Source organism: Falco cherrug, chromosome 5, assembly GCF_023634085.1.
Source record: "Falco cherrug isolate bFalChe1 chromosome 5, bFalChe1.pri, whole genome shotgun sequence".
NCBI lineage: Eukaryota > Metazoa > Chordata > Aves > Falconiformes > Falconidae > Falco > Falco cherrug.
In genome coordinates this window covers 60,141,226-60,165,959 of record NC_073701.1, presented here as the reverse complement: position 1 = coordinate 60,165,959, position 24,734 = coordinate 60,141,226, and the positions used below count along the sequence as shown (strand labels likewise).

Below are 24,734 nucleotides of genomic sequence, written 5' to 3'. Positions count from 1 at the left end.
TCTACATCCCTATAGAAAAAAAAAAATCACTTTTTCTGTTCTTCACAATTAACAAATGAATATTTTTATAAATTATCAGAACTGTGTATTGGAGTTTTTCTTCTGTGACAACTCATTACTAACTCATGAGCAATTTCAGAAGGAAATCTTCCTACGACGAAACAAGATGGGAATAATGGCAGTAGCATGTCCATCATTAGCATAACAAAACAAAATCTTAAGTACAAAATCAATTTTAAAAGCAAAATTAATTACACTTCTACACAGGAAATTTCTTCAGAAAGGGTCTCAAGCTTAGAGCAATCACTTTTCAAGTCTGAAGTAGTTCTGCATAGCAGAAAGTTATTACTTTGAAAACTTTTCTACCATTTTTTTGCAACATTGTGTCTCCATAGTCAATAGGACCAATTGAAAACTCATCACTGCACAGCTCACAGGCTGCCTGGACTTCAGATGTTAACTTCGGAAAAGGCTCTCTCCCTGTTCCTCCCTTATCATGGCATACTGTGAGGTGGCAAGGGAGGGAAGATCACGGAGCAGACCGGCTCAGGGCTGGTGACAAGTTTCTTGCGCCCAGGCTGCTCCCCAAAGCGAGTGCTAGCTTCGCCTCCCCGGCAGCGGGCTCGTTTCAGGGGAGGACCGTGAAGAATCACACCCTGTTCAGGATGCCCAGGGCTGCGCTGCAGACTGCCCGCACCCAGCCTGCCGAAGGGGGCTGCCGGCAGCGCAGGCCCGTACCGAGCACCCCCGGAGGGGCAGCAGCAGCAGCAGCAGCAGGAGCCGGACTCCAGCGCCCAGCCCGCCGCCTGCCCACCCCGCTGCGGGGAGCCGCGGCAGCGACCCACGGCCCGGGCAGCTGCTCTCCACCCAGCCAACCAGCGCGGCCACCCAGCCAGCCCGACGTCGCTCTCCGTGAGCCGGGGCCGAGCGACAAAGGCTGCACCCTCCCGACGCTGCCTCAGCCCTTCCTCCCCCTGCAGGGAGGTCTCAGGACTGATCCAGAAGGCACCGGGAAAGAGGGCCCCCACCCCCCCGCTTTCCCGTCAGGAACTGGCCCTCAGCGACGCGCTCGCCCCCACAGCGGCCCGGGGGGAGCCCGGCCGCCCCGGCGGGGACCTTGCGATCCCCCCGGCCTCACCTGCTGCCCCCGCCCAGCCCCCCTCGCCCTCGGGCGCCCCTTCCCGCCTGCCAACGGCTCGCCTCGCGCTGGCGGCCCGGCGGCAGGAGGGGGAGGGGAGGGCCGCCGGCGACCGCGCTAAGAAAAGGAGCGAAACGGCCCCGCGCGGGCGGGAGCTCCGTCCCGCGCGCCGCCTGCCCGCGCGCTGATTGGCCGGCCGCGCGGCCGGGGCTCCCCGGCGGGCCGCGCCTGATTGGCCGGATTGTAAAGCGATGTCTGAGGGCGCCTGGCGGGAGCGGCAGAGCCCCGCGCCCCGGGCCGCCCGCCGCCGCCGAGGTGAGGGCGCGGAGCTACCGCCGCCGCAGGGCCGGGGCGGCTGTCCCCCCTCCCCGGCAGGGTAGCCCCGCGCTGCCGCGCTCCCCTCGCGTCTCGCCGGGGATGGGAGCGGCCGCTCTTAAGGGCCGGGCTAAAAGCGCCTTCTTGTTTTGCAGATGGAGGTGAGCGTCCTGGCGCTGCGGGACCTGGCGAGCAGCCGGCCGGGGCGGCGGGGCCGCGCCGAGGCGGCCCAGAAGGTGAGCGGCGGTGGCCAAGGGTCCGGTCTGTCCCCGGCGCCGCGGCGTCCCCGCGCGCGTTACGCCGCCTCCCCCGGTGCGGAGCATCAGGCGAAGCGCCGGGGGGCGGCCGGGGCTGCGGCGGGTTGGGCCGCTCCACCGGCCGGGGCGGGTGGGGGGCGCCCCAGGCCCCTGCGTGTAGGGGCGCAGGGCCTCGACCCGGGCGGGGGCTTGGAGGCGGGTCGGGGCGGGCGAGTGGCCCTGACCGTGTCGCTCCGGCTGCCAGCGGCAGCGCTGGGGTGCTGGCCGTTGGGCCGCCGTACCTGGCCTGTCCTGGCACGTCGGTCTGTGCAGCAGCGCCTTGCCCGTCTTGGAGCATAGGGGCTTCCGACGCTACCGTTAGGATATAAAGACAATCCGGTAAGGCAACCGTGAGTCATGCCGCCGTTGTCATTCAGTGAACGAGTATGCTTTGGCTCCCAGGGAAACGGTTTTTAGCTTTTGCTTAAGTAGAACTCGCAAGGCGATCTCAAGTATCCCAGTGGCTACCCTTGGGTAAGGTGGAGGGGGCTTTTGTACAGTCTCACCGTTCAGAAGCTAACCTACACCAGGCCCGACATGAAATGGGAATAGGCTAGGCCTTCAATCTGTTATTTAGCAGCAGTTTGAGCATGCTGATGCACGTCTGATGTGCTTGCCTTCTGGTCTGTATCCATGCAGTGGTGTTCCCAGGTCAGGAGGCTAAGCAGTGCCGCTCAGCAAGGAACAAGCTCGTTGTTCCCCTCCTACCCCACCAGCCAGGAAACAGGGTATCTAGCTTCAGGCATACCTTGCTCAGTAACGTCTCTTGAGCTAGACCCAGTTAATGACTTTCTGCCTATGCTCAGTGAGTCCTCCAAAGATGCTGTAGTTCTTGTCAGACCCAGCTCCCATTATCTCAGAGATTTGTTTCAATTCCTGCTTACATACAGAATTCACTAAGCCAGACTTTCCTGTCCTCTTGTATTTGTAAGCCATGTCTGCTTGGACCAAGGTGAATTCCATACTTCTACCAATTGCCCTTGCGGTTTTGTGGAATACAGCTAGAAGCTCATAGAGCATCACAGCTACTGAAAAAGAGGGGAGAAGGGCTAAAAGCATGCCTTACCTTAGTAGGCGATTATGACATCAGGAAACGGATCTGGAAGGTTAATAACAGACATGTGCTGATCATGTAGTGCCACTACTTTTTTTCATTGTGATAGTTGCACAAACATAAATATTTGAGGTAGTGGAACAGTAGGTTGGTTCAGCAGTCCTTGATGGGAAGGTAGACTTTCTCCTAACAGATTAAGTGTTAATTCACTGCTGTATGTGAAATTACAAGAAATATACTAATTGCCAACACCGTGTGAACATGTATTCCAAGAAGTATCATGGCCTCTAAATTGACCCCTATTTATCAGTGTAGTAAGTTATAACTGGCTGTTAATTGTAACAAGAGATATGTTTATTATATCCTTTTAGGTAATTCATAGGTGAATGTATGCAGGAGCGTTCATCAGCGGTCAGAGCACGATGCTGTTGATGTGCCAAATTAGTTTCCAGTTTGAATGCTACAGAACTGTTCCTACTAAAAGCCAGCTTCAGTTGTTATTAGAACTTCTTTCTCCTTTCTAGCTAGACCATACCTAATAAGATGATATTTGGAATCACCTATTTCAAGATCTATATCAGCTTGTGATAGCTGAATTGCTCCAAATAAAATAAGCAAATTAACTTGGGAAAGTTCTTACAGCAAACCAATAGTAACTTAACATTTTCTTTCACCCTATATTCCATTTTAGAATTAGACTTCTTGCAGCACAAAAAATACATGCTAATAACATCCAGCCTTAAATTTGTCTTGTTCAATCTTTAAAACTTTTTTTGAAAAAAATGAAGTGGTGATCTTAGTCTGAGCAAGACTTGCTCAGTTTGAGACCAACACCAAAAAAGCCATAGGTAGACTGAAGAGCTAACAACTTCAAGCCTGACTTATAGTTTAAAAGCAGTTTACTGTGGTTTTAAAGGCTTCACTTCCAATTCCAGCAAGTTGTAAGCTCTGCCAGCTTTGTGATGATAACCTGACTGCTTCACTGTCTCTCTCACTTCACTCAAGGTGCATGCAGTCATTTCAAGGGACTAAATAGAGAAACCACTGAGCCATATTAGCTGGAGTTCCAAAAAAAGTGTCCTGTTTGTAACATATTAAGGAAAATTAAATGATGGCTGGACTGTCTAAAAATAGAACATTGATCTCCCTGGGCCAAAACAAACTACAGCTTTCTGCATGGGCATTTTTGGAAGTCTTGCTCTGTGCCAAGTTTAGGATACCTGGACCTCATTTTTTTTTTTTTTTTTTATATCCTGCAATGAAAGCTAATATGGCAGCCTGTTTGCACTAACAGGCTACAGTGAAGTAGTGTCTCTTGTTGATCAAAAGCAGGTCTCTCAGCTCAAGGATTACTATTGATGCTTTCTTCAGCCAGTCTCTTGAAATTAGTTGATCTATAGTGATAATTCTTGCCGTAAGAAGGAGTAAAATTTGACCCAAAGGTGAAGTATGAAAAAAGTTTGATTGCAGCTAGGGACTGGAAGGAGTTGAGCTGCATTCAAAGAATGATAAAAATCAGGTGAGAAACTAGACTTTTCCTTCTAGCAATACTTAGCTGTAGTCAAGGAATAGTTACGGAGATTTTCTCCATTGTTCTGAGGAGCAGATAGTGCAAATGCAAAACTTGCTTCACTTGCACGCAGAGTTACATTCACTTCAGTTTGATGTTTTGTGACAGTCTGAGATGCAGCCCCAGCATGGCTTTTCATTAGGAACCCTTCAAGCAGAACACGTTTTCTTTTTAAGTGTAATGTGACCAACGCATTACTTCGTTTGAATCTAATTTGGTGATTTGTGTTTGTCGGAAATGCTGTCTTGTAATAACAGTCAGAGTTTAAAAGTCCGATAAGCTGTCAGTTTGACTAGTTGACCTCAGGTTCTGTAATTCAGGGCAGTATCTCATATACACTGCCTCCAGTACAGTAGCATGTAGAATATTTTACCACTTCTAACAAAGGCAGAGCTGTGCTAAATATAAGTGGGAGTGCCAAGGCATGAGTCATTACAGTTACCTTCATAAGGACAATGAAATTGATGGTTGGGACTGTTCCTTCCTGTTGTGTCTAAAGAACTTTGTTTTTAATAGGAAAACATATTTGATCGATCCAGGATGGCCCTAAGGACTCCAATTAAGAATGAACCAATTGATTTGTCAAAGCAAAAAGGCTGCACCCCGGAAAGAAATCCAATTACACCTGTTAAGCTCATTGACAGACCTCAGCCTGATCCCTGGACCCCCACTGCTAACCTGAAGATGCTTGTTAGTGCTGCTAGCCCTGACATGAGGGACAGGGAAAAGAAGAAGGAGCTTTTCAGACATGTAGAAAACAGTGAGCAGCGTGACACACCTGATCTGTTACAGGTGAGATTAAGAACACAGTTACCTTGCGTTCATTTAGGACCAGACCTTGCTTAAGGTTGTGCCTTAGTTTTCTTCCATCTGGTCCTTCGCTTTCTATGGAAAACTGCAGAATTGTAAAGCATTCCCAGCAACAGTTGCCTACGCAGCACTGACTGAGCAGGAAGGCTTTCAAAGACCAAAAGTAACTGTCTTACTAGTAACTGACCTGAGAGCCCTCGAGAGCCTGACTATTGCTTTAAAGGACAGTCAAGGAAATAGAGCTTAAACGGTCATTTTCCCCAACTTAAGTACTTCTGACACTATTTTCTGAATTGCATTAGAAAGAAAATTGCCAGATCAATTTTAAACAGGCGTTTTCAAAATAAATTAGACAATGGGAGGGCATATTTTACAACATACTTTTGAAATCCTGTACTTTGTCCATGACAGCCCCGCAGAGTGGTCACTTGAAACCTTTCTCCCCCAGCCCCTAAACTAGTAGTCAGATGGCATGCTCAAGGAAGATTTTTACTTGCCAAGACTCAGGCAATGTGGAGGCTGATCCCTGTCCTTGCTTTAGGAAGTCTGTCCATGGAGAGGATATCGGGTTGTAATAAGCATCGTTACAGTTTTCTTCCTTCATACTTATTTCTTTTGTTTCAGCCACTGCTTTCCCTCTCCTGGATTATTTATCGTAGAATATCCTTCCTTGGTGATTTCCATGAGGGGAGGTTAGTTCCAGGGTTCTCCAGCAGAGGAGAATCGTTTGATAGGTACAGATTACAAGTGTAGATTTTACTGCATCTACAGTGACAGTAGTCTGTTCCTTTATGACTACCTAAACTGGAGAATTTTTCAAACAACTCTCTAAAGATAATTCCTAATATAACTTCCAGTAATTAAAAAAGTCAGTGTTAAAAATTAGTGGTAATGATCACTCTAAGCCACCTAAGATCATATAGCATTTTTGGAGTGGCTGCTATAAAGAGTTCAAATATTTTCTAGCTAATAAAGTTACACTTAATTTTCTCAACACAGAAAGTTAACTTACAAAAGACATGAGTGGTAACCATAAGAATACTATTATTTCCATACCATATAAAACTCAAAGAATTCAATCAGAGCAACAGCCACAAGGTCACTTAATCACAACTTACAAAGGACAGTTAAGTTCTCATAAGCAAAGAAACATGGGTTTTAACAGCTGCCATCACTCTCGGCTTTCCATTGCCAGAGGGTGAGATTTATTTTTTTTTTTTTGACACAAAAGCAAACCCCCAAAGTTACCAGTGCAGAAAAATCCTCCCATCATTCTCATTTTGTAATAAACATACCTCTTCATACGTTCTTGCCATCACAGTTTTGGTGGTTTGGGTTTTTTTTCCCCCCCTTCCAGGACAGAAAGACCATAGTCAGGCCATCCTACAAAGTTCACCTAAGCTAATAGCTTGACTAAGTTTAAGGTTCGGGGACTGGGTGGCACCTTTTATAGTCTCTGAACATCATACCCCCCCCACCCCCCAGCCTGGTTTCTTATAGTTGTAGAGGCATTGGAAAGAGCAGTAAAATCTCTTGAAAGTTTTGCAGGAACTCTTCAATGGCTTGTACGTCTTCTGTTTTATTAGATCCAGAGGTGCTTCAGGGAATATACATTCTCCTCTCAAAAAGAAATATTCCTTCCATGTAGGATCTTACCTTCTGCTAATCTTGACTGTTTGGTCTTACTGTTTTGTTTCCTTATGCATAACCATTATTTTATAATTTTGTAGATAAGAGTTTTTCTTTAAATACCTTGTGTGATGAATTGAGAAGAGCTTGCAAGCAAAATTGTGTCACCCAAGTGCTCTGTGCTTGCAAGGAGTCCATGATCTTTTCCTTATTAGAAAGTCCAAGCTTAAATATTGCTAACATCTGAAATATGCCTCACTTGGCTATGCCTTGATTCTAAAGCTCTGCGCTAAAGGGTTAACATTTATTTTTTGACAGTATGATATGGTAGACGACAGCACAGTTGATGAATTTGAAAAGCAGAGGCCCAGCAGAAAACAGAAAAGCTTAGGACTCTTGTGCCAAAAGTTTCTAGCTCGCTATCCAAGTTATCCGTTGTCAACAGAAAAAACTACTATTTCTTTGGATGAAGTGGCTTCAATTCTTGGTATGTATACCTGCAAAAATGGGCTAACTGATCACCTGGGGTAACCCAACAGGAAGGCTCTCAAAGGATTATCCTTCTTACAGATTACATTGAAGGTCTGCCTCTCACTGGATCTGGATGCTCTTCTAATCATACTAATCAAGAGATGGCAATGCCTAATATTCCTGAGTGTCTTTACTGCTTGATAACACTACCATTTTGAAATCTGCTTTCTGACAGTACTTTTTACTAGACAGATCTATCCTCCAGCTGTTTACCAACTCTGCTTTCTTGAATTTTCTGTTTGCTGACCACTGAAGGAGTTAGGAGTTACAAACCCTCTGAAGGAGGACTTATAAACAACAGCTTTTGTCAAAATGAAATGTTTGGGGAAAGAACTGCAAACTAGTAGGTGTTAGGAAATCACCTGTGTTTACTGCCTGACTTCAGTAACGTGTAGGCGTGGTTTCTTCCAAGATCTCATGGTTCATCAGGGTTATCTTAGCTTTAAATATTGTCTTGTGAGGGGAGCTTGTCAGAAGACCTGTAAGAGTAGAATGAGAAAATGTGTTGTATTGAGGTGGCAAGAAGGTATTGAGTAGTCTATTTGCTGGGTCTGCTGTTAGGTTTGGTCTTAGTTAAAAGATTAATGAAATATCTGAGAGAAGCAATAAAACTTGGAAGAGAGAACTCAGCCAGGTCACACCAATAACAAAAAGATCTATGTCCTTGGAAAAGTTGCCTTTTAGCTAGGAAGGACTTTATAAAATCAGACTTAAACTAAATAAATACTGTATGTATGTTTAGAACTCAGGTATTTAACAGAAAGAGGTAGCAAAAATAAATGTATTTTTAGGGGAAGAAAGGGAACAGAAGAGTTATGTCCTCTGTGGCTCTTAGCAAGGACTGCTAAGAAAGTCCTTGAAATACTTATTTATTTGCCTTGGTATTTTGGTATTGGGAACTGGAAATAGGAGAGAATTTGGATGAAGTAAATAGTTAAATAAATTACTTTTAAAATGAATTGTTCTTTCAGATTTTGCAGTTACTCCTTTCTGTGTTTGCATGAGATGCCTATGCTCCAACCTTGTGTAGTGCTTTATTCTGTGTTGGGATTGGCATTACCTTGCTTTCCTAAATACTAGAAATTTTGTTTGGAAACACTGTTGGGGATTTTACCTCCCAGAAGTGAGTGTATTTGTTCTTCTCCCTTTGTTTTTCACTTCCTTCCTTGTCTGTATCCACTTGCTTCAGGGACCACAAAACTATTCACTGCTGATGTTGCTGCTTTCTCTGTAACAAATCATGGTTGTAATATAGCTTTTACTACATACGTATATTGCTTTGTTCACTGAAGATCTATGGAGAGACCACAAAGGGAGCTGTGCTGCTGGTGCCTGACAGACACCAGGATATATGTAGCACTCCTGTTTTTTTGGAGTATGTTCATTTCAAGATCTCCACACACTTGGAAATACTCATGAATTGTTTATCCTAATATCCATTTGAGGCTGGTAAGTATTATTCATATTATCCAGATGGGCAAACAGATGCCTCAAGGCCTTGCCTTCCGCAGCAATGTCTTTCAAAACATTTCCCTTTGGCTAGCTCTTGTTCTGCTCAGCTGATGTTAACTGTTCTGGGATTTCTGATGTAGCTGATGCCACCAGCGTATAGTGCACTGTGTTAACATATAACAGCCATGCTTCAAACAGTGCTGGACACAAGTATTTGGGAGCAGAGCTGCTGGCCTATTCATATTCTGTCCCCAACCTTGCTCATGTCAGTCAGGTTGAACCCAAGTTGGACTTATTTCATAGGTTTCCCATTCATGCAAATCCAGCCAGCACCAAGGGCTCATTTCTACTGCATTTGGGAACAGTGGGTCTCATTCTCCGCTGCTTTGCACCTTGTGAAGCCTTTGACGCTCCTTTGCATGGTATGTGCTTAGCCATCAATTGTGCCATTGGAAATGCAAGTGGAGGACCACACTCCTACTGGTGCCTGTAGGAGCAGGCTTTTGTATCTACCCTGTGTCAGTGCCAGGCTCAGACTCTTGCCCTCAGTTACACACAGGCTTGTATACAGGTACATGTCTGAGCGCTGAAGCTCTCTGACAAAAGAAGGGCCCAAGTGCTCTGAAAAGCTCAGGGCAGTCCAGATAGGTCTGACTGAGTAGGGCTGGGCAGACTGCAATCAGTTCTTCTAAATACAGTGCTTTAAACTGAAACTATGGCTGGGCCAGTAGTTAAAAAAATAGACAAAGCATCATACCATGGGCCTAGCCATACATGTCAGTTTTTAATTGTGCAGTTATGGATGGATCTAATGTAATGTGTCCAGGTGAACAGTGAAAAATAAAGTTGTGAACACTCAGAGAACAGCCTGTTCTTTGTTTTGTTTTGCTGAAAAGCACAGCAAAAGTAGATGAGTATCTGCCTTTTTTTTTTATCTGCCCCCCTTAAAAACAGGAGTTGAGCGGAGACGAATTTATGACATAGTGAATATCCTGGAGTCATTGCAGTTGGTTAGCCGTGTGGCCAAGAACCAGTACTGTTGGCATGGCTGGCACAACCTCAGTCAAACTCTGAAAATGCTTCAGGAAGCAGGAGAGCTGCAGTATAGAGAGCTAATGACCTTCTTCCAGCATAAGGAGCAGGACTTGGACTACAGATCTGGAGTACAGAAAAAGGAAATTATTCCAGATTCTCAAGACAGACCATTACTGGACTTTTCAGAACCAGACTGCACCTCTGGTAAGAGAACTAACGTGTGTGATGTGATACACAGACACAAATCTCTTTCACCAGTTAACTATGTGACTTTAAATGAAGTAATAAAAAATTATTCTTTTTTTAAAAAGTGCTGAATTCACCATTCACATTCACACCATTCACACATAGGAGACAGAATTCTTCCTTCTATCCTGTCCCTAGCATTCTGTCCCCACCAGTACATGACAGTAAATGATTATCCAGACAGAAGTTGCCATCTTCCATCTGTCCCCTGTTTGCACATTGCCCGTATAATGCGTAGCGGTTTGAGTTACGAAGTCCATTGGAGTCACAAAATTAGAGTGGTGCAGAGGTGTGTAACATAGCATAGAATCAGCTTTGGAATCTGACTTTCTAAAAGCTATTCCTGCGTGCTTTAATTTATATTGCTTTTCAAAAGATATCTGCTTCCTGACAAGGAAATGCTTTACCCCTTTTGCGTGTGAGAAACCTACTTGCTAGTTTTCTGGCTGTGATGGATGATATATGCTAAGAGGCTTGGGTATTATTTGTAACACAGCATCTGCAAACAGCAGAAAGGACAAGTCATTGCGGATTATGAGCCAAAAGTTTGTCATGTTGCTCCTTGTCTCCAAGACCAAGATAGTAACTCTGGACATCGCAGCAAAGATACTGATAGAAGAAACCCAGGATACAGTGGACCACAGCAAATTTAAAAGTAAGCTGGCCGTTGAGAGGCAAATCAGTCTATAAGTGAGTAAAGAAAACAGGGGCATGTTTGGACTGACACCGCTAGGTAATGACAACAGCAGGTCAGGTCTTTTGCTGCAGTCTGGTTTGGGTGGTTTTTTAGTTGCAAATGCCAGTTTGTGAAAATAGGGTGGGGAAGAGTCAATTTGACAATTATGTTCAAGTTTTAGCTTCAGAATGGAGAATTTTTTTTTATTTGAATTTTTTATTGTCCTTTAACCTTGTTCCCTGTACTGTTCTGAATGACATTTCAGAACTCATGTAAATTAAATTGCATTATATTAAATAATATATTTATCTTCTTCACTGGAGAAATGTTACCTCTTCTTTTTACCCCAGAAATCTTTCACAGCTGGATGGCACAGTTTGCTTTTTAGTTAGTGGGGGTTAGTGCTTCAATCCGTTGAACAACATGGAAAATCTCAGCATTAGTAAATAATTCTTCTAAAATGCTTCTATTTTAAGTCTTTAAAGTACTTTTAAGGTAAAGTACTTGCACTTCAGTCTTAAAATTCTATCCCAAATACCAGGAGGAATGTGAGGAGTTTAGCTGGGCAACCTGTGGGTATCATACTCAGCTCAAACATGTTATTTATTGGAGTCACAGAGGTTTTTCTAAGAGTGTTACATTTTTAAGATGATAAATATGTCTTCTTATGATCAGCTCTGCACTCATGTGCCTCTTGCCCCCAAAAGCTTGTCTCTACCCGACATGGAGTTAGCTGCCTTTTTTGGGCAAGTTGGTGATGTAGTCACTCCCTAACCCATTTTCATCAAAATGAGGTAGGTGAGCTTAAATCTGAGCAACTAAGGTGGATGAGCAGCTAAGATGTGAAGAAGCAGTGACAGGCAGGTGGGAGATGGCAATGGCAGGCCTCAAAAGAGGTGGCTTAAGTCCATCCTAGTTTCATTTTACCCACCCTGTTTATGAAAGCTATGGTGATATTCTGGAATTAAGTTGCCATGTAAAATATGTACAGTGTGCATGCATTGTAAACATGACTGTCTGACATTTCTGGCCTTTCTTGTTAGCAAAGGTACGAAGACTGTATGATATCGCCAATGTTCTCACCAGCCTAGGCCTCATCAAGAAAGTTTATGTCACAGAGGAACGAGGACGCAAACCAGCCTTCAAGTGGATTGGGCCTGTAGAATTCCCTGGAAAGACTGGTAACTTGTGTACCTGCATCTCTCTTCTTTTTGGTTTGTTTTGATAATCCTTCCCAAGTGGTAAAAGGTTGTTTTCAGTGTGTAAAGAATGGCTCAGCATTCATTGTCCACCCTGTGATTATTGAGCTGGCCAGAAGCTCAATATCTGCTCGTTAGACTTTATGCTCAAGGGCTGGAACTGTAGAGGGGTGCTGAAGAATACTGTGTCTTGCTGGTATTTTTACACTAGCTTACATAATTGTGTGAATAACTGAATTGTAAAGCAATGGCAGATAACGTCTGCATGTCCAAATCTGGGTCCACAGCTTTTCTGGGTTGCCAAATCTCAACAATTCTGTCATAATTAGAGAATTCATTTATTTGTAAGGGGACTTATCAAGGTAGAGCAGGGCTGTTTCTTGCATACATCCCCTCATATAAAAGGTTTTTCTGCCAAGGAGGCCACAGTGGGCCAGAGCATTTCAGTAAGCTGCTGATTCTTGGCTAAAGCCAGAGGAAAGGGAAGCCCTTTGGTAATATATTTGGGTCATGCCAGTGCCTGGAAAAATAAAAAGTGAAGAACAGTGTTAATGCCACCCATTCTCTTCCTGGCTACACACACCAGTGTAGCTGCTGCTGCAGCTGCTGTGGAATGGAAAGGAGGGAAGCCCTTATCTTGTCTGCTGGTGCTTATTGAGCTTAGGTCTGCTTCAGGGTTATGGGGTTTGAATGGTTTAGAGTTACCTCTTCTCTCATGGCCAAGTTCAGTAACATGGCAGAAGCTTAAATGATGAGCTGTGTTCCCTAAAGGGCTGTTGTACAAAATTATGTTCCCATAGATGAGCTGAGAGGGAATAGCCCAACATCTGATCCTCTGCCAGGGACACAGAGAGAAGCCTGTGCCCTGTATCAGATGTGTGCTACTGGAAAGCAGAGGTTTACACGTCACGCTTCATTTAATGGCATGCAGCCTTGTGAAGGGAGCAGAAGGAAGGTCAAATCTGATCCCACCAGCCAGCGTCGGGAGAGGCAAGGTAACTTCTAATGAAGCATGTTCTTTTGTATCCCACTGGATCTGGCCAAATGTGGGCCTACCAATCTAAGGCACTTGATTGAGCCAATCAACCTAATTAAATATGTGAAATACCCTCGGGAGGTGCCTATGTTTCTACTGTCCATGTGATGAGACTTGTGTTGGACCCTTCAGTCAGGCAGCTAAAGTTAGGTGAGATAAACAGGCCATACTGCCTTGAATCTGCAGTTTGTTTTCTGGTAAATGTTTTTGTTCGTCGCTAACTGCAACTGTGCTATGGCTTCTTCTGTTAACATTTGGTATAGATAAAGAAAGATTTTTTTAGCCACAAAAGCTTGCTTTATTTTATGGTTCCTAATACAGTGGAATTTACTGTAACAATCTAATGGATAGCTGTTTAAAAAGATAAAGCAATTACAGGGCTTTTCACAGTTCCCTCATAGGAAATTATGATGTCGAGCACCTCTCCAGTGAGACTGAGAGTTTTGAGTGTCTTGCAGGTTCTGGCTCTAGGTGGTTAGTGGATGTTATAAAAATGTGCCAGGATAGAAAAATTATACCAATTATTTTATATGGCCAGTATCAAAATATGCTTGGTAAACCTATCTATTATTAATTGAATGCTTCTTTGTTCTTTCAGCCTGTATTGTGAATTCAGATGAATATTGCTCCAAAATGATAAATCTAGCAGCTGTCCGTAGGCAGAAAAGAGAGGAAGATGCTAGGTAGGTTGGTCTTAACTCCTGTCCAGTTTCAGCTTCATGCCTGTCAAATTTAGTTCAAGGCTAGATGCCATTGATGAGACAGAGAATGGTCAGGAAGTCTTGTTATTACTATTTTAATGCTGGTAGGTCTCAGAGTGACTTGCCTTTTTTTTTTTTTTTCCCATGATCAGTTTATTCCCACCTGTACTTGTACCACTGTTGTTGTTTAGTTTCAGTAGTTCTTCATCTCATGTGTGTTAATATAGGTCATCCCTGCCTCCTTTGACCTGTTGTTTAGGTAGGCTGAGTAAATCATAATTCCATGAAAGAGCCTCTCTGTCCTATCAATGGGTCTTCTCTACACCTATCCTAATTTGAATTTATTTGTGAATGATTGACTAGTGAAGTGCAACTGAAAGAGTTCTTTTGCCAAAAACCTGAGAAGTTTGCTTCTGTATAATTAGGAATAATAAAAAGTAACCTTCCTTGTCAACTATGTAAAAGTAGTAGGTTGCAGTGGCGGGTGGTGGTGGGATTTTTCCACATTTATGTCCCACAATGTACCTGTTTACTTTTAAGGATAAAATAGGGGTTTAATTTTGGACTAAATGTTTTTCCTTTTTTCATTACTTTTTTTTTTTTAGAAATAAGGCTTGTGCCACAGAAACGATAATAAATTCAGCAGGAAACCCAAGCATCATGTCACCTCTCTCTGTTCTTCCAGTTCTTGGGGACTCTGATTTTTGTGTTAACCCTTTGCCTCAGGCAGTTTTCCCTGTGGTTCAGGCAGATGTGCCAAGCCTTTCGCTGCCAGATGGCATCAGCAGCCAAGCTCCACATCCTTCCACACAAGCAGCCTCCAAAACAGAAAATGGAAAACCTACCCTGCTCCCCCACCAATCCTTCCTGTGCTTCCCTTCTTCATCCCTTTTTATGTTGTGTGGTGGTCTTCAGGAAAATAACTTGAAGGAGACCCTGCCCACCACAGGAGACATGGGAAACAGGAGTGCAGAAGCTCAGGCTGCTATACCTCCAACTGTCTGCCAGAAACGCAGTTCCCACGAGTGCTCATCGCCCTCTGCACCTGTAGATGATGAAGAGCCAGCTGCTAAAAAGCAAACCACGGAGGAGAGTGATCTGCCCCTCTCACTTGTAGTGCCTAAGGTAAAGGAGTGAATTTCATTATCACTTAGGCTTCCTGTTAACTAGAGAAGATTTTTGCCCAAGACAGTTTTTTTAAAAGTGAAAATTCACGACACCACTCTTGTTGCAGATACAAATTCTGCTTCTCACACCTTAATAAAATTCTAAGGGGGTTGTGTCAGGAAGTGTAGGCATTAGCTGGAAGATGTTTTCACAGTACCAGAGGAAAATGGACTGTGATTGCTTTGCATATGATGCTCAGCTGTTTTGGGGAATTAGTGTCCTGATCAAACAGTCTGCCAGAGAGGAAGAAGAAATCGATGTGACTATTACTCATTTTCCCCTGTTAGCTTTGCCTTTCCCAGACAGCAGCAGTATTGCTTACTCCACTGAGCTATAGCGTATGTGATTTGTACTTCCCCCTACTCTCTAGCCTGAGTCCCCCTCTCTCTCAAGCCCAGTGTTGCCCACAAGCAGATTGGTGAGAGAAGGATGATGGTGAAGGTGAAGTGCAGCTATTTCAGGGTTCTCTTAACTACTGAAAATAGGAGTCAGGCTGAAAGTTGTATCAGTGTTTGAATATAAGCCATTGGAAACAGGTGTTTTTCCTTGTCAATAAAAAATGAATCTCCAAGTTCAGGTGTTTCTTATCTAGTATCTCCAGGTACTGAAAGTGAACTACAACACAGGGCACAGGCATCATTAATATGGCTCTTCAAACCCTCAAACAAAATCTTTAACTTGATGACTTGCTAATCAGTTTTGTGCTGCTCCTTTTTGCAGATGCACATTTTACTCTGTAGCTGAGGATGGTGCATGAGAGACATTGCACTGTTGTATTTCAGTTTGGACTCTTCATCTCCCCTTTTGTTTTTGCTTAGAAGCCTTTTGAGTCACTGAAGGCAGACTCTACCCCAGGAAGTGGCTGTACTTCTGCTGTACATCTAGAAGCTTTTCATCTTGACCTCACAAGCCCTGCTGCTCCAGAGGCTGCAAACAAGGAGTCTACTAAGCCTTTAGGTTCTGAAGAGCAAGAAGTACTGTATCAGAATAAAGACCCTGATGAACCCTCTCCAGGAAAAGAGCACATGTCTAAAGAAAATGCCAGTCAGCCTTTCCTACCACAATATCTTTATGTTCAGCCTACTGGTAAGGACAGCCATGAGATCTAGAGACACACAAATTGTGCATCTGTTCACTGAGCAAATAGGGAGACCTATGGATAGGTGAATAAGTCTGTTTGGCACAAAAGATTGCTAGCAGTTCTCTGTAGTAGTTGTATAGCTCTGCATTCTCTTGACTTCAGGTGAACTGTTGCTTCTCTGAAAATGCAGGCATTTTTCTGAGATTCCCAGACATTAACAGAGGTTAATAATGTGGGTTTTGCATGCTTGAATTACGTGCAGCAAAAAAGACGCCTATCCAGCATTTAAAACTCAGATGAGCTGAAAGTCTAGGTTTCGCAGTAAGGCAGCCAGAATAGTGCAACAGCATCCCCCTGAGTGGGTGAATTTAGTCATCTACAGACTTTGTACTGTCTTGTACATGCACCATCAGGATAACCCCACAAAATCTGAGGCACTGGGAGTGTAGCCAGGCCTGCTCATAGGACACAGTAGGGATGGAAAGGAAGCAGCTGAAAATATCACAGGAAGATTTCATGCTCACTGCTTTTTGTGCTTGTGTGGAGTGGGAGACTGCTTTGTGGGAACAGGATACATGTGGCACGTTTCCATGACTACTGCTTTAGTATTTAATTCACTTGTGGCACAGAGTGGGATCTATGGGATTTCACTTAGAGGGTGGAGATGCTCAGTTTGAAAGTGTTAATCCTGGTGGTTTAGGAGGTTGCACAAACTGGGAACCAGAGCAGCTTCGGTTTCAAAACAGTATTTCAGCTGTTCTTAGGAAAATGAGTGTCTGGGGTATATCTTTGTGGGTGTTTTCCATTTGTTGAGGGGGGGGGGGTTGTCATTAAAAACAGTGATTATGTTTTCATATAGCAGAGGATATTATTATTGTTAGGAAAAAAAGTTTGTTTAACCACAGTGTTGCTTGAAACTGAAGTTAGAAGCAGAAAACAGGAAGGTGTGCAGTTGGTACTTAGCATGAACAAAGTAAATGGATGCACATGCAGTGAACAGGCAGTAGGGGGGGAGATGGAGGAAGGTAAGGAAACGGAGCTTGGCAGAAGAGTCATGGGTTTGTGACAGTTTTCTTCCTTTTTTTTTTTCTTATTTTTGTCAGTTTACTTCCTGGGCAACCTCTTTCTTTGTTGTCGTACTTCTTCCCTGCTCTAGATGAAGTTATAATAGCTTAATTCCAATTTTTCAGCTGTATTAATGCTTTGCTTTCTCCCTTTGGTTTAGGATTAAGCAGTTTTAATTTCCTGTTCTCCGCAAACCAAGCCCCTGGTGCCATCAGCCTGACTGCAAACCAGTTGTCTTCTCTGAGCGTGCCCTGCATTGTGGTGCCATCAGCAGCCTTGACTTCCTTCCCTCTTGTCTGTTCTCCCACAATCACCAGTCCTCTTTCCCCGGTTCCTGATGGCTCCTTCTCCGCCGCTGCCTCTGTGAATTTCAGTATGCCCAGCCTGGCATCAACAACACCTGTTTTCATAGGCCCCACGGCAGTAGTCGCCCCCAAGGTCTCACCTGCACCTTTGGGGGATCTCCAGCAACCAGTTCACCCTGCTCTGCACCTGAGTCCTGTGCTTGCAAGATCTTGCAGTGGTGTTGAACTGGACTCCCCTGTGCGTATGGGGCATCCAGTGACCATTCTGAAGCTGCAGCAGGTAAGAGTGAAAGGTGGTTAAGTAACAATGAAACAGCCGCGCCAGGTCCCTGGGCCTGAAGGCAGCTTGCGCTGCAGGCTGGTGCTGGTGTGTCAGTGGTGGGTTAGCACACCGGGAGCTGGTGTCCTCCACTTTGTATGTGTGTCTGTCCGTAGTGGTGGCAGAGCTTAGGACAGTGTTAAAGATTATAGCCCAGCTTAGCACGTCTAGTCCTGAATGATGAAGTGGTGAGTTTTAAAAATCTTCCATGAATTTTAAAATTGTAAAAATCTTAATCTTGAAAAATCTTACAGGAATAGAGAAAAAGTAGGTTATGGGGTTCCCCCCCCCCCCAAAAAAAAAATTGAAGTCGTTATTTTTTCTCCATTTGACACTATCATTGCTTGTTATGCAGTGGCTACAGAAACACATTAGGAGGACAGGAGGATTGTTTGTCATAACTCAGGAGTCAGCTGGCTGCAACACTGCTCGGGTAGTAGTGTCCTGGGTTACCTCCTCACTCCCGTTCTGATCTCTCTTAACTAAATAATGGAAAAGTAATATCAGCATGGGGGAAAACAATGGCTCTTGTGGGTTTTGTTGATCTTTTTTTATAAAGATATTTTTTTAAATCTACCACAGAAACAGACTTTTGGAGTAAAAAAAAAATGAGAAATTCAAAAGGACTTATTTATCTGAAGTACAATGAGTGACATAAAACAATCATGTCACACTATATTACCTGGGTCTTTACAATTATTAGCAATATTAGCAGTGACGTTTTGGCCCTACTTTAGCTTACATTCTTAAGTCTGTGATTTGTTTTCCTGTTGTCTAATGTGGTGACAAATAGACTGAGCTTTTGGAAGCTTTATGAGTGTTACTTTATGTATATCTTGTTCAGATTTTAGAAAAAGGCTGTAATAGAGACTGGCAGCCAGTCTGATTACGGATACTAACATTAGAGGTTACAGTAGAGTGGCACTAAAAAGAAAAGTGGTCAGGATTTAGGAGACTAATATTATATCTGTTTTAATGCTAACAAATAACAAAATAACATCAAGGAAGGGAAAGAGCCATTTAAGCTACAGGACAAAATTGGCGTAAGAATGAATGAGTATGAACTAGGCATGAATACATTTAAGTTGGAAATGAGATAGAGGCTTTCAGCTTCCAGCAACGGTGTACTGGCAGACAGTTCCAGAACAAAAAGCAGGGGCAAAGCCCATAGCTTTTCATGTGGAGCTTCTGAAAAGATGTGTGACGTGGTTCCCTACAGTAGCAAGGCACAGGGCTTAATGTCTACGAGCTGTCTTCTGTTTGCGTGCTTGCATGTAGGCTTTGAGAGAACCCTACTGAATCACTTTGGTTTTGTTTCACAAATAGCCTTTGTCAACTCCCCTCACTCCCAAGAGCATTCGTCCTGCATGTCACGAGGCATTTTTCAAAACTCCTGGAAGTCTTGGAAACCCTGTTGCATGGAAGAAAAATGAAGGCAACCAGACCAGAATTGCCAGCTCTGTACAGAGGAGGCTGGAAATCTCTGGTACTAGCCCTGACTAACTCCACTCGGTGCAAAGAGCGGGCAGATTGTCCTGAGACCCTGTATCAATCACAAGAGAACAAGTTCTTACCTGACATTATAATGTCATCCCTTTTGGCATGCTTCCCCACTACATTCACTCACCGGTTCTGTTAACCACCTTCACAAATCATCCCTGGTACTGAAAATGTTTTACTGAATTGTTCCTTCAGTACTGATTGGAATTCAGATGCTGTGCTTCACACGGCCTTGTAGGCATCAAATTGTATTTGTGGTTTTAATCTGGAATATTCTCCTTATTGCTATGAGGAGATGTAAACAGATTTACCCCAGGGGTTATTTATTCATGGTTTTGAGTAAGATGTCTAGCACTAACCTGGAGTAAGTATTTAAGTTATTTTTTTTATTGCGTGTACTCTACTTACCCTGAGTAAATTGGTGGTAAAAATTATAAACTTTTGCAGCTGTGAAAGCAACTGCTTCCTTGGTTCCAATATGTCAAATCCTGCCTCTACAGTGCAGCTTCTTGCTATTTATTTTGTACATTGGAGTGGGATATAGTACAAAAAAAAATTTTTTGCCACTTGAGAATAACAGATTTTCTCAGGATAGGATTACTTGAATGTCAGTTGGTTGTTGTACAATTTGCCCAGCACTTGTGGTTAGAAAAACCTAATAATAAAACAAAATGATTGAATGTATACATGTGAAAAATATTAAGACCAAAATAACTGTGAATGTTAACATTTTTATAATTGTGTTAATGAACTGTATTAGTCCTTGGAGTTTGTCTTTTTTTAACTCTGAGCAAAATGTACAAGTTAGATGTAAAGAATACAAAACCTGATTCCTTAATTAAGTTTGACAAAGTAATTTGAGAGTGACAAGCCACCGAGAGAGCTGTGCTAAGATTTCATCTCCCATTTAAATATACAGTCTAGACTTTATGACCAAGGAACACTGGTAAGTCATTAACCACATGACTAGATTCAGTCTAACCTGAGTCTACTTAAGTGCCTACTTAGCGGTTTACTTAAGTCTACCTAAGGGTATGTACTTAAATGCCTGACTCTTAATTTACAGGAATTTCTTAACTAGTTAATAGTGCATGTGAGCATACTTGGAAGACAAGGGAGATCCCATCTTTTGACACATATCTATCTAAATGATAAAAAGAAGCTGAAAAGAGCAGGAGCCATGAAATTTGGAAGTGGGAAAAAAATTATTTGTATTCCTTAGAAGATGAAAAGGAAGAAAAGACTTAACACTTAACATTCAGGGTCCTCAAATGATGGTGCTATTAATAATATAGGACATAATTTTTAAGTGTTAATGCTCTTACGCTTGGGTATGTTTTTACTTGTGTAGCAATCTGCAATAAAATTTGTGCAGTTTCCTGTTTGAAAGACAGAAAGTGTTGCTGTCAATACCACATGACTCTGAATTTTTAGCAAACATAAGGCCAGAATTATCAGCTCTTCTCTCATTAGTACAGGTACTGGTTTTCCAAGAGTAGATACACTGTTCGATGTGCAACTCTTGGTCAAGGGAGGCTAGGACTTTGTGTGGGGGTTGGGGATTTGATGAGGTTTTTAATTTTTATAAGTAAATATATTATGAAAATGGAATTTAAGGAAGAATTTTAGTGAAGCTGTGAGTTTGAGTAATGTGGCCTTATCTTAGAATAGACCAATAACAGCCTTTTAAGGAGGGGTGGTTAGCCCTCGCTGAAAGAAAATCTATAGCAGAATTATCATAGGAAACTTCAGGGTTGGTAAAGAGAAATCAGACTGCTAAATTTTAAGGTGGTTTTTTTTTTCTTTTTAATTACACTACAGTTGTGAAAGTTTACAACTTTGGCTTCTGAATCATGCTTGTATGCCCATTTAAATTAATTTCACTTTGAAAAGCAATGTGTAATTGGCACGGTGCTGACCCTGCACTTCTGCTAGCATGCATTTGTTGGATGGAAACAGGCTGCTAGAGTTCAGGATGACTCAGTTCTTCAAACCTTGTCTTTTCTATTCCCCTCTAGTATGGTGCAGCCTTTTAGTGAAATGGCAGCTGGGAGCAGAGGAGGATTAGAGCTAATACTGGCTGTTCGCTCCTGTTGAAGCATCATTGCAAAAATTGCCTTTTTGTCAGTAATGTTATTCTGGGCCATAACTAACCTAACGATACTTGAAAATGCAGGGACTGAAAATGGATCTTAAGTTTTTAGTTTCTGCTTCCAGTTTTGAGTTTGTGTAAATACAGCAGGTCTGGAAATGAAGATCAACTCCCTCATGGTCAAAGCTGTTCAGTGGGTCACGGTTGTGAAAGCAGACTTGGGCCTGGGCAAAGAAGGGGATTGATAATGCTGTCTTGCTTTTGGCCATGCGAAAGCCTCACTAAAATAGGAGTGGGGCCACCAAAGTGGTCGGGTGGCAGAGGGATCAATGCTGCTTGCGGTACCCGAGCTGTTGAGCTAGACCAGTGATGGGGAAGGGGCTGGTTGTCAAGAGGGAATGAGTTTACCTTTCCTATCTTTATCTTCACTGAAAGCTAAGAATTAAAATAATAAACTAAGACCAACTTGTCAGCAAAGTAGCTTTGGAAGAGCAGAATTTGTATTTGCGCTGAGGCAAAGTGCATAATCAGGATGTTCTGCAGGGTTTGTGAAACTTCTCTGTCCCAAGACAGTTGCTGAGGAGGATGAGCATATAACTTATACTTGAATCTACCTGCCACGTTTACATTTCTGATTGTCTTTTGTAAATTGGTGCTATTTCTGTATTTAAAAAGCTGTTTTTTTAATGTAAAGCTGCTTCCAGTTTGTATCTTTGCACTGCTAGTTTAATATAGATATTAATTTTATTGCTGTTTATAACTGTTCTTCAGTGATTAGGCATCCTGCTTTTCCTGCTGTCTAGCCATCTTTTTAGCTGTCTGCATATAGCTTTGCTCCAGTCACACTGTTGGGTTTAATTTTTTTATACTATCTTTTAGCAAAATAATAAACTCTTACAGAATAAAAATGGAATTAAAAGAGCGGCTCAGGCTGTGATTTCAGTATGGAGAACGCCCTTGAAAAGAAACATCCACCCACCGCTCATCCTGATGAGCAGTCCCTGTTGGATGTGAGCACCGAGTGAGTAGCAGAGGACGACAGCTTGCCACAGCAGCTCTTGCGCCTGGCTATTTTATGCAGCATGGGCGCAATTCCCACTCCAGCTGATGCAGGCACAGGAACCAGTGCACTGCAAACTGGCACTTGAAGTCCTGGAGCTGGCCAGGGGAACACCCCATGGCCTCAGCGCAAACGCGCGGTGGCGGTCCCCAGCCCCGCCACCGTGGGGGCCCATCCCACCGCCACCGCGAGGGCTGCCGCGGGGCGGCCGTCCCTCGGCCCAGCTCCACAGGATGGCAGCAGCTGCCTGCCCGACTGCCGGCCGCAGCACCCAGGAGCAAGGCAGGCCCTGTCGCAGGGGCTGGTTTCCCACAGACAAGCTGGCATTTGCTTGTGCGTGCTTATTAACCACCAACCACTCGTAAAATCTAGAGGTGGAGAATGCAGCTGTAGCCCTGTCTCCCTTTCTCTTCCCTAATCACATACACACACACACAAGACACAACTTGACCCAAACCCGAGTTTGCTCCCGTTAAAATTAATAGCAGGTTCACTACTGATTTCAGCAGGCCCGGTATCACCCCCGTCCCTACTGCGTAATTAAAGAGACATGGGTTAATGTTCTGTGTCGCCAACAATGGCTGCAAAATGTCTGTGGGTTGCGACTGGCCATGTTCCTCAGACATGTTTCTAAAATGAAAACTCAGCAGCTCCCTCATTTTGGGGATTTTTTTGACCTGTGACTCCAGCAATAATATCCTTCCCTTTCAGCTGACAGAGGAAGGATAAGGTTTATAAGATATTAATACAGTATGAGATTAATAAGGTAAATACAGTATGAGAAGCACTAACAAGGCCTAACCCTGCTCCAGCTCCACTGGCAGGACCATGGTCGTCATTTCCTTACGGAGGAGTGGGGCTAGAGCTTATAGCAGTTCTTGTCCTCGCTGGTGCACTTAAAACTCCCCCTTTTGAAGTACAAAACAGAGGGGAGCACCAAATTCCTCCTGATTTAATTCTCTGTAAAAAGGGAAAACTGAAAGTAGTGGATTGTGGATGGATGTCTTAATGCTCCACAGCCTGGGCTGGGCAGTCCAGAGCCAAGTGGGAGACAAAAATAACCCTGTGATGCTGGAAGGTGCTGAATGCTGCCAGCAAACCTGGTCAGAGGCAGGAGCAAAAGGGAAGCCTCCAGCAGGCAGCAAACAGAGCCTGCTCCTGCCACATCCAGGGAAGTCGGTCTTCACCAGCTGTCTTGGTGAACAAGGAGGTTTTCTGAGTGGTGTTTGGGACATGGCAACACTTTCTCCTTCCAGCCCAGGGAGTTCCTGAGCAAGGCTCCTTGGCCTGCATAATAATTTAAAATTTAATAGCTCAGGATGTAAAGAGGTGAAAAGAAAGTCTTCACACACAAATCAGGCAAATTTAAGACATGCTGACTCTCATCCTCTGAGAAGATCCATGTGGGCAGTAAGCCTTAACATCCAGGTTCTTTCTAAATTAATTTATTGCGCCAGAAATGCATTGAGAATTTAGGATATTTTTTCAAGCACTTTCTCCAAGGCCTCCTGGAGCAATGAAATGAATCCTAACGGTGTCAGTCAGCACTGGCTTAAGGTCCAAGAGCTTGAAGCTTTCCCGCACTCCCCTGGGAGGCCACAGCGACTTTGCTGGTGAGTGGGCAAAAGGCTGCATTGCTTGTTTGCAAAATGCTGTGACCGCCAAGTCTGATATTGTGGGACTCTGAGGGGACACAAAGGTCTGCCTCAGTCAGAGCTGCTCCATTTTACTCCATTTTGCAAATAAACAAAGTTCTCATTTTCACCCTGAAACGCCAGACTCTACGCCTTTCTCCCATCTCCAGCTGGATTTTTCTTGCCCTGGATGTGACAGCAGTGTAATTTCATAGATGACATACCAAATATGGGTGGGAGGGGAGCGTGAAACTTGGTTTTTTTCAACAGTTGCTTTCTTGTTTCAAAACTGACAGCTGTGAACCAGCGGTTTGCAGACTTACCCTCTCGGTGTGGTGTGGTAGTGAAGGTGCTGTAGGGAAATCAAACAGATCTGCAGGGCCTGTAAAATGCTGCAGCTTGGTATGTGCTTCTAACAACAGCTAAAATAGGCCAATTTGGAACAGGTTTAATCTTTCAGGAAGAAAAGGGAAGCAATTTAAAGCCCAGAAAATAAGATGTAAGTATAAAGATTTCATTCCTCAACAATAAATTGTCCAGTAGGAAACATTTCCCTGACTTTGCTAGCCAATTCTTCAATGCTAAGAAAAAGCTTTGCCTCTTCATTGTGTCTGCACCTCACTGATAGCCAACCAACATGTGATTTAATCACCCTACACCCTTTTAAAATCTTGATTAACTGGTAACAATTAGTTCTGTGCCTGAAATACACCTGAAATTTAATGAACAGAAGGTAGAAGAAGATGTTAGGGAGGAGGTGGCTGGAATCTGCTCTAAGGCTTGCCTGGAGTCGTGACAAAACCAGTTGCTGGCACCTCACCTA

The 24,734-nt window shown here is 43.7% G+C and overlaps 1 protein-coding gene across 1 annotated transcript; it reads left to right on the top strand.

Moving 5' to 3' along the window:
* The first annotated feature begins 1,365 nt into the window (after positions 1–1,365).
* E2F7 (E2F transcription factor 7) lies at positions 1,366–22,136 on the top strand. Its single transcript, XM_055712249.1, has 13 exons — positions 1,366–1,453; positions 1,609–1,689; positions 4,890–5,165; positions 7,131–7,299; positions 9,750–10,034; positions 10,573–10,731; positions 11,796–11,933; positions 12,752–12,946; positions 13,586–13,670; positions 14,294–14,813; positions 15,674–15,941; positions 17,162–17,586; positions 18,952–22,136. Exons 2-13 carry the CDS (start codon positions 1,609–1,611, stop codon positions 19,126–19,128), a joined length of 2,778 nt encoding a protein of 925 aa, XP_055568224.1. The 5' UTR covers positions 1,366–1,453; the 3' UTR covers positions 19,129–22,136.
* Positions 22,137–24,734: the final 2,598 nt, after the last annotated feature.

Excerpts from the sequence above, each read along its gene's own strand:
- E2F7 (XM_055712249.1), top strand. The coding sequence starts at position 1,609 with ATGGAGGTGAGCGTCCTGGCGCTGCGGGACCTGGCGAGCAGCCGGCCG. Across the intron at positions 11,934-12,751 it reads AGAATTCCCTGGAAAGACTG|ATGAGCTGAGAGGGAATAGC; the intron begins GTAACTTGTGTA and ends ATGTTCCCATAG. Across the intron at positions 15,942-17,161 it reads TCTTTATGTTCAGCCTACTG|GATTAAGCAGTTTTAATTTC; the intron begins GTAAGGACAGCC and ends CCTTTGGTTTAG.